We start from the raw sequence: 8,693 nt of genomic DNA on the forward strand, positions 1-8,693 counted from the left end.
TCCAGCTTGTCCAATCCTTTTATGTTGTTGTTGTACCTCCTCTGGCCACTCGTTGCATTTAGCCACCATCTGTGTGAAAAGGTTGCTCCTGTTAAATAATTTCCCCTCCCACCTTCAACCAATGCACTCTAATTGGTGATTCTCCAATCCCTGGTAAAGGACTCTGCACATTTACCCCACCGATTTCCCTAATGATTTTATATCCCCAAGACCACCCCTTAGGCTCTTGCACTCCAAGGAATAAAGTCCTAGCCTGCCCAACCTTTCCCTTGAGCTCAGCCTCTTGAGTCCTGGCAACATCCTCATAAATCTCCTCTGCACTCTTTCCAGCTTAATCTTCCTTACAGCAGGGTGACCAAAACTGAACACGATACTCCAAGTCCAGCCTCATCAATGTCTTGTACAAATTGTTACCCACGTGTGCCACACCATTTAGGTCTAATTGTTTCTGCAATGGACAAAGGGCACGAGTAAAGAATAGGAAAATAAATTTTCAAGAACAAAACGAAATGATAATCAGCAACTCAGACATTGTTACAAGGTCCCATAACTGGTGCCTACCTGCTCCAAATTCCCCACAGGTGGTGCCTACCTGCTCCAGATTCAACCACTAGTGCCTACCAGCTCCAGATTCCCCACAGGTGGTGCCTACCTGGTCCAGATTCCTCACAGGTGGTGCCTACCTGCTCCAGATTCCCCACAGGTGGTGCCTACCTGGTCCAGGTTCACCCGCAGGTGGTGCCTACCTGGTCCAGATTCACCCACAGGTGGTGCCTACCTGGTCCAGATTCCCCACAGGTGGTGCCTACCTGCTCCAGATTCACCCACAGGTGGTGCCTACCTGCTCCAGATTCACCCACAGGTGGTGCCTACCTGCTCCAGATTCATCCAGGGAGAATGCCTTGTTTTCCATGTAAGTGCGTGGAAGTTGCAATTCCTCCTCAAAGTTAGTCTCGCGGGTTCTCGGCTGAACGGCATCGAAGTAATCGGGCGTGTTTTGCTTTGATGGAATAATTGAGCAGTGGACCTCAGGGATGGCATGGAAGATGAGGAATATCCATCCATTGGAGACGAGAGCGATGGAGAGGGCAGGGTCATCCCAGGAAGGCTGCTTGTTCAGTTCCCTGTTGCCGTGGAGGTACATTGCGATCCACGCCACCCAAATCAGGGTGGAGAAGAGCATGGTGAGAATAATCCACCTGCCGTTCTTCTTCCACTTCTTGAACTTTCCGCACAGGGTGAAGAAGGAAAGAGAGAAGGTTATCGCCATCAGGAACATAACGTAAATGGAGGCCATGACGAAGTCCATCTGTTCGTACTTGCAGGCAGGTTTCTGCTCCCTGACAATGGTGAGGATCAGCCACTCCACAGCGATGATGACCTGCACCAGCACTAGGCCAGCCACGGCCCCTGCCAGCAGGAGTCCATTCGGCCCCTTGCCTTGCTGCACTAACTGCCGCAGCCTCCAGGACTGGACCAACAGGCAGGAGAAGCAGAGCGCAAACAGAACTCCCCAGAGGAACCTTCTCGTGGGACACGTTCTCTCATCTTCAGGGATGATGAAGGCAAAGGACAGTCCGAACAGGCCAAGGGTGCCAAACAGGAACAGGAACTGGATTCCCAGGGGACTCTTCTTTTCCTTGTCTTTAATGAACGGCAACTTCACCAGGAGAATCAGCATCAGTAAGAATGCCGTCAGCACGCCAGCCCCGGCCACGGCCTCCACAACGATCCCCCAGATCACATCCAGGCTGCACAGGTTGAGGTAGTGGGGGAGGAGGTTCAGTCCACACCCTCTGTCTGCAACAGGGTTGCTGGAGTTCTGTGAAAATCCATAATTGATGGACGAGAGTAGAATGAAGGAGGCGGCTGGAAGTGTCCTCATTGTGCCCGCTGGATTAGACATGGGGAGTGGAGGGAGAAACACTGTCAGTTTCAGGTGATAACCCACAAAGATATTTATGTTTCTAAATGGTGAAAACGACAAAATGTAAGGTTTTGCTGATTGGAATGGCATGCATCACGAAGAGACAAACGTTAGAATGAGACAAGACTTTCTGGAACATAATCATGGAATGTTCCTCATGAACAATTCTGTGTTTTAACTGGGTTGTAATTAGTTAGTAACGTCTGCACAATACACAATGAGATTATTTTCTTTAGCTTTATAACGACCATGTAATAGAACAGTGAGACCCGAGAAACTACAGATGCTGGAATCAAAGTGCTGGGGCTGCTCAGTGGGTCAGGCAGCATCTGTGGAGGGAATGGAAAAATGACGTTTCAGGTTGGGACCTTTCTTCAGACTGAGGGAAAGGCCATTCACTGGATTGTTAGCTCTGTTTCTCTCTCTCTGTTTCTCTCTAACCCAGTAACAAGAGATGGTTACAGAGATCCACCACGATCAGGTCTAATCTTCCACCTCTGTCGCTCAAGTCCCTGAATATCCAGAAATCCAAAGATTGGTTTTGCACAAAAACACTTGATTTCCCCAGGCCTCACTCACATGGACTCCTGCAACAGCCGCTCATTGTAACCCGCCCAAGCAAGAACTATCCGGCTAGCCCCACTCTTTGCTCTCTGTCTAATCCCCAATTCCCAACGTACATCACCCATAATCAACACAGCAGCAAGTCCAGAACTCTGGTAAATAATAGTGTAAACATGCACTGGCTGAAATACCACCTCCTTCAGTAAACCCTGCCAAGCAAATCATCAGATCTTTGAGACTGGTGATTTTTATCATGAGATCATGTTCATGAGTGATAGCAGCAGAATTAGGCCATTCGGCCCATCAATAATGGTTATTCAATGATGACTGTTCTATCTCTCCCTCCTAACCTCATTCTCCTGCCTTCTCCCCATAACCCCTGACACCTGCCTGTGATTTCCAACAGTCCATGTTCCAGGAATGAAGAATCTTGGCGTTTGCAGAGGGAATAATCTGCCTGTTCAATCACTATCATTCCGCAAAAATTAGCCGATAGGAAGGAGACACAGTTGCAATTTCAACAAACACTTTAATTAGTGCAATTACTTTGTCAAATACTAACAAACTAATTGGCTGCTAAATATTCAGACTTCCTTTGTTGCTGCGAGGACGAATTTTCATCTCTAAATATTTGAATGGACATTGTTCATATCACAATTAGACAGGAATATAAAGATAGGGTTCAGTGGCAGTCGACCTGACACCACGATGGGTACTAACCCCGTGCACAGGCAAAGAGAGGGAGAACAACAGAGACAGGTGAACAACATGCACCTCACACAACCCCGAGCACAGGCAGGGAAAGGGAGAACGGAGACAGGTGAACAACATGCACTACATGTGATCATCCAGGCATGTGACCCATGACATTGGCATGACCACATGAATGACGATATTGCACAAGTGAGTGTAAATGTGTGCAAGTGTGCTAATCCCTGACTGTCTGTCTGTCTGAAACGCTGGTGTCTCAGAGAGAGGTTTCGAATTGCCTACATTGTTTGAAGATTAACTTGGAGGCAGTTCTGGGACCAAGGTTTGTTTAGCTGGCGTGCAACTTGTTTTTCAGACGGTGGTAGGAGAACAAGATAAAGAGAAGGTGGCAGAGACTGTGAGCCCCGTGTCACCGAGCGTCATACATCCAACGTTACAAACATCCCACATCTCACGGTGCACAGAATCTACCCATTTATTATGTGAATTATGTTATGGATCTGCGGCTAAACATCACAGGGCAGTTCAACCGTAGATGTAGCACAGTAACAGGGCCTTCGGCCCACCGTGCCTATACTGGCCAGCACACATGTACACCTGGCCCATTCCCCCACAGTCTGGTGATGGGGCCTGGGCCGAGATGCCGTGGATGTTGCTGGATACGAGTGTCCGTCCACCACAGCGAGGGAAGCCCAACCACAACCACCACGACCAGATACACCCTGATCTCCCCCCACCATCTCCCTCTGTCCTATGCTATGTTTGTCCATCCCAGTGAGGCCGGCGAACTGCCCCAATATTCCCTCCCTAATGTCACGAGGGGGGATTTAGGGCAGAACAGAAGCTACTATCAATGCCACCTCTGTTCAGACGGACAGCCATTTGCCCAGGGGGTCATTATCTGCTCGTGGCTTGCTGTTGCCAGCACCAGTCCGTGTTTAGGTAAACATAGAAAGTAGGTGCAGGAGGAGGCCATTCAGCCCTTCGAGCCAGCACCGCCATTCAATGTGATCATGGCTGATCATTCTCAATCAGTGCCCCGTTCCTGCCTTCTCCCCGTATCCCTTGATTCCTTTAACCCGAAGAGCTAAATCTAACTCTCTTGAAAATATCCAGTGAATCGGCCTCCACTGCCCTCTGCGGCAGAGAATTCCACGGATTCACAACTCTTTGGGTGAAAATGTTTTTCCTCATCTCAGTCCTAAATGGCCTACCCCTTATTCTTAAACTGTAGCCCCTGGTTCTGGACTCCCCCAACATTGGGAACATGTTTCCTGCATCTAGCCTGTCCAATCCCTTAAGAATCTTATATGTTTCTCTAAGATTCCGTCTCATGCTTCTAAATTCCAGTGAACACAAGCCCAGTCGATCCATTGTTTCATCATATGACAGTCCCGCCATCCGGGGAATTAACCTGGTGAACCTACGCTGCACTCCCTCAATAGTAATAATGTCCTTCCTCAAACTAGGAGACCAAAACTGCACACAATACTCCAGGTGCGGTCTCACCAGGGCCCTGTACAACTGCAGTAGGACCTCCTTGCTCCTAAACTCAAATCGACTCTAAGGTAGAGGGTCTGTCTGTGGCCGACAGGGTCTCGGGTGGGGGTCTCGGGTGGGGGTCTCGGGTATGGTCTCGGGTGGGTCTCGGGTGGGGGTCTCGGGTAGGGTCTCGGGAAGCTGCATTCAAACCTACGTTGCACATCGTCTCTCTTCACAAACAAGACAAGAAATGTCAAATAAACAACTGCTTGGGATTTTGCTGAAGGTTGAAAAAGACAAGGTCCGGTCGGAAAGGTTGCCTGTCCATCCCCTCCACAGACGCTGCCCGACCCGCTGAGTTCCTCCAGCACCTTTGTTTGGTTCGGCAGCAGATATGGGTGGTGGAGTTTAAATGAGTTACAACAACACGGACAGGGGGGTTGAGGAGAGAGACTTGGACAGAAGGGATGTGGGAATATTGGGACATGTGTGTCAGAGCCAGTGCCCCCCCCGCCCCCTCCTCTCCCCCTCCTCCCCCCCCTCCTCCTCTCCCCCCCTCCTCTCCCCCTCTCTCCCCCCTCCTCCCCCCCCCTCCCCCCCCTCGTCCTCCCCCCCTTCTCTCCCCCCTCCCCCCCCTCCTCCTCCCCCCACCCTAGAACAAGATGAAGATAGGCGACCCCCAATCTCTCTCCCAGCTGCCGAGTTACTTCACAATTGCCCCGGTTTTGGTTTCAGGAGCGGGAATATTGGAGGGGTTTGGACGGAAAGTGCATCACAAACTGTTACAAACACAAACAGGTCCATTGGAGCCGGGACGAAGAAACGGTAACCGCGTTGTGTGAGTGAGAGGCATCACATCTGTGATCCCAACATTGGGTTTGGCGAGTGGACGGCGAGACACACACGGCTGTGAACGGTGTGAACCAGCGGGCCAGAGTGAACCAGCGGGCCAGAGTGAACCAGCGGGCCAGAGTGAACCAGCGGGCCAGAGTGAACCAGCGGGCCAGAGTGAACCAGCGGGCCAGAGTGAACCAGCGGGCCAGAGTGAACCAGCGGGCCAGCGAGCCGGACACGGGGACAGGGGTCCAAACACATCGCACCCTGTGATAACCCGAGCTCACACTGGACAGTCTCACCCCGGCACCGGCAGCGGATTAAAGCGGCCGCTCACCCCCCCCCCCCCCACACACACCCCCCCCCCCCACACACACACACACCCACACATACCCCACACATACCACCCCCCCCACACACACCCCCCCCACACACACACACCCCCCCACACATACCCCCCCCACACACACCCCCCCCACACACACACACCCCCCACACACACACCCCCACACACACACACCCCACAACCCCCCCCACACACCACACACACCCACCCCACACCCCCACACACACCCCACACACACACCACACACACACACCCACACACCCCACCCCCACACCCACACACACACCACACCCCACCCCCACACACACACCCCATCACACACACACACCCACACACACACACACACACCCCACACACACACACACACACACCCCACACACACACACACACACCCCCCCACACACACACACCCCCACACACACACCCCCCCCCCACACACCCCACACACCCCCCCCCCCCACACACCCCACCCCCCCCCCACACACACACCCCCCACACACACCCCCCACACACACACACCCCCCCACACACACACACACACACCCCACACACACACACCCCCACACACACACACCCCCACACACACACACCCCCACACACACACACCCCACACACAACCCCCCCCCACACACAACCCCCCCCCCCACACACACACCCCCCCACACACACACACACACACCCACACACACACACACACCCACACCCCCCCCCCCCCTCTTGCCCCGTGGTCTGACACAGTAACCGGTGCCGGGCCCAGAGCGGAGACGTGGGGTCTCCGCCACTCACTGGGCTCAGTCTGTCCTGTCCTGTCGCCGTGTTACCGGGGACCGGGCGCCGTTACCTTGATCCAACGCTCCCGGTTCACAAACAGCACATTGTCGCCGCTTTACAAACTGCCCCGAAAACAAAACAAAAACCAAACCAGCAGCGACGTCGCGACTCCGAGATCCCGAGAACCCGCTCCGACTGCGGCGCCAGATTGCGGGACCCGTCTCCGTCTCCGTCTCCTCCCCCCCCCTCCCTCCCTCCCCCTCTCCACTCCCCCCCTATCCCACTCACGCCCCGCCCTCTCCTCCTCCCCCCCTCTCCCCCTCTCCTCCTCTCCCCTCCTCCTCTCTCCTCCCCCCTCCCCCCTCCCTCCCCCTCTCCCCCCTCCCCTCCCCCTCTCCACTCCCCCCTTATCCCCCTCCACGCCCCGCCCCTCTCCTCCTCCCCCCCTCTCCCCTCCCCTTCCCCCTCCCCCCTCCCCCTCTCCCCCCCCCTCTCCCTCCCCCTCTCCCTCCCCCCTCCCTCCCCCCTCCCCCCTCTCCCCCCCTCTCCCTCTCCCTCCCTCCCCCCTCCCCCCCCTCTCCCCCCCCTCTCCCTCCCCCCCTCCCCCTCCCCCCCTCTCCCTCCCCCCTCCCTCCCCCCTCCCCCCCCTCCCTCTCTCCCTCCCCCCTCCCCCCCCTCTCCCTCCCCCCCTCCCTCCCCCTCTCCCTCCCCCCTCTCCCTCCCCTCCCTCTCCCCCTCTCCCTCCCCTCCCCCTCTCCCTCCCCTCCCCTCCCTCTCCCCCTCTCCCTCCCCTCCCCCTCCTCCTCCCCTCCCTCTCCCCCTCTCCCTCCCCTCCCTCTCCCCCTCTCCCTCCCCCCTCCCCCTCTCCCTCCCCCCTCTCCCTCCCCCCTCTCCCTCCCCATCTCCCTCCCCTCCCTCTCCCCCTCTCCCTCCCCCCCCTGTGTGCGGTGCTGACCTGGCGCGGTTCGCACCCGCTGGGCGACGCTTGGCTGTGGGACCGGACTGAGATTCGCTCCGGCGCTGACAGCCGCGGCCTCGCTCCCCTGCTTGCTCACACTCACACTCACACTCACCCTCACACTCACACTCACACTCACCCTCACACTCACACTCACACTCACACACACTCGCCGCGCCAACCTCCCGCATCCGCTGCAAACCCCGGGCAGGTTCCCGGCGCCCGCGGACAGCGAGAAGTTCATTCCTTTTGTCCCGCGACTGAACCGACGCCTCGCACACAGCGACCCCCCCCCCCCCCCCCCCGCTCCCCACCGACACCCCCGCTCCCCCCCCCCGCTTCCCCCCCGCTCCCCACCGACACCCCCCGCTCCCCCCCCCCCGCTCCCCCCCCCCCGCTCCCCCCCCCCCGCTCCCCCCCCCCCGCTCCCCCCCCCCGCTCCCCCCCCCCGCTCCCCCCACCCCCCCGCTCCCCCCCCCCCCCGCTCCCCCCCCGCTCCCCCCACCCCCCCGCTCCCCCCCCCCCGCTCCCCACCGACACCCCCCGCTCCCCCCCCCCGCTCCCCCCCCGCTCCCCACCGACACCCCCCGCTCCCCCCCCCCCCGCTCCCCCCCCCCCGCTCCCCACCGACACCCCCCGCTCCCCCCCCCCCGCTCCCCACCGACACCCCCCGCTCCCCCCCCCCCCGCTTCCCCCCCCCCGCTTCCCCCCCCCCCCCGCTCCCCACCGACACACCCCCTCCCCCCCGCTCCCCACCCCCCCACGCTCCCCCCCCCCGCTCCACTCCCCTCTGCTCCCCACCCCTCCCCCCTCGCTCCCCACCCCCCTCAACCCCACCGACCCCCCCGCTCCACTCCCCCCCCCGCTCCCCCACCCCCCCGCTCCCCACCCCCCGCTCCCCCCCCCCCACTCCCCGCTCCCCCCCCACTCCCCACTCCCCCCCCCACTCCCTCCCCTCCCCCCCTCCACACAACCCCACCGACCCCCCCCCGCGCCCCGCGTTCAACACACACGTGCAAATCAAGCAACGGAGTATTGTCGCCAATAGTGACCGTCGCTGAGAATATTCACGGGACTGAGGTTTTCATGATTTGATATAA

General features: G+C 57.9%; 1 protein-coding gene across 2 annotated transcripts in view; it reads right to left on the reverse strand.

Moving 5' to 3' along the window:
- gprc5ba (G protein-coupled receptor, class C, group 5, member Ba) overlaps positions 1–7,813 on the reverse strand; it is a 14,438-nt gene extending 6,625 nt beyond the window's left edge. Inside the window, exons 1-2 of one of the 2 annotated variants that reach the window (XM_078417555.1) lie at positions 7,591–7,813; positions 874–1,893 (exon numbers count right to left, since the gene is read on the reverse strand). In XM_078417555.1, coding sequence (XP_078273681.1) covers positions 874–1,885 — 1,012 coding nt within the window. In that variant the 5' untranslated portion in view covers positions 1,886–1,893; positions 7,591–7,813. Of the gene's footprint in view, positions 1–873; positions 1,894–6,705; positions 6,862–7,590 lie in introns of those variants that run through there. The other variant, XM_078417553.1, reaches the window with a different exon arrangement.
- Positions 7,814–8,693: the final 880 nt, after the last annotated feature.

The sequence above is a fragment of the Rhinoraja longicauda genome, chromosome 21 (assembly GCF_053455715.1).
Source record: "Rhinoraja longicauda isolate Sanriku21f chromosome 21, sRhiLon1.1, whole genome shotgun sequence".
NCBI classification, from domain to species: domain Eukaryota; kingdom Metazoa; phylum Chordata; class Chondrichthyes; order Rajiformes; family Arhynchobatidae; genus Rhinoraja; species Rhinoraja longicauda.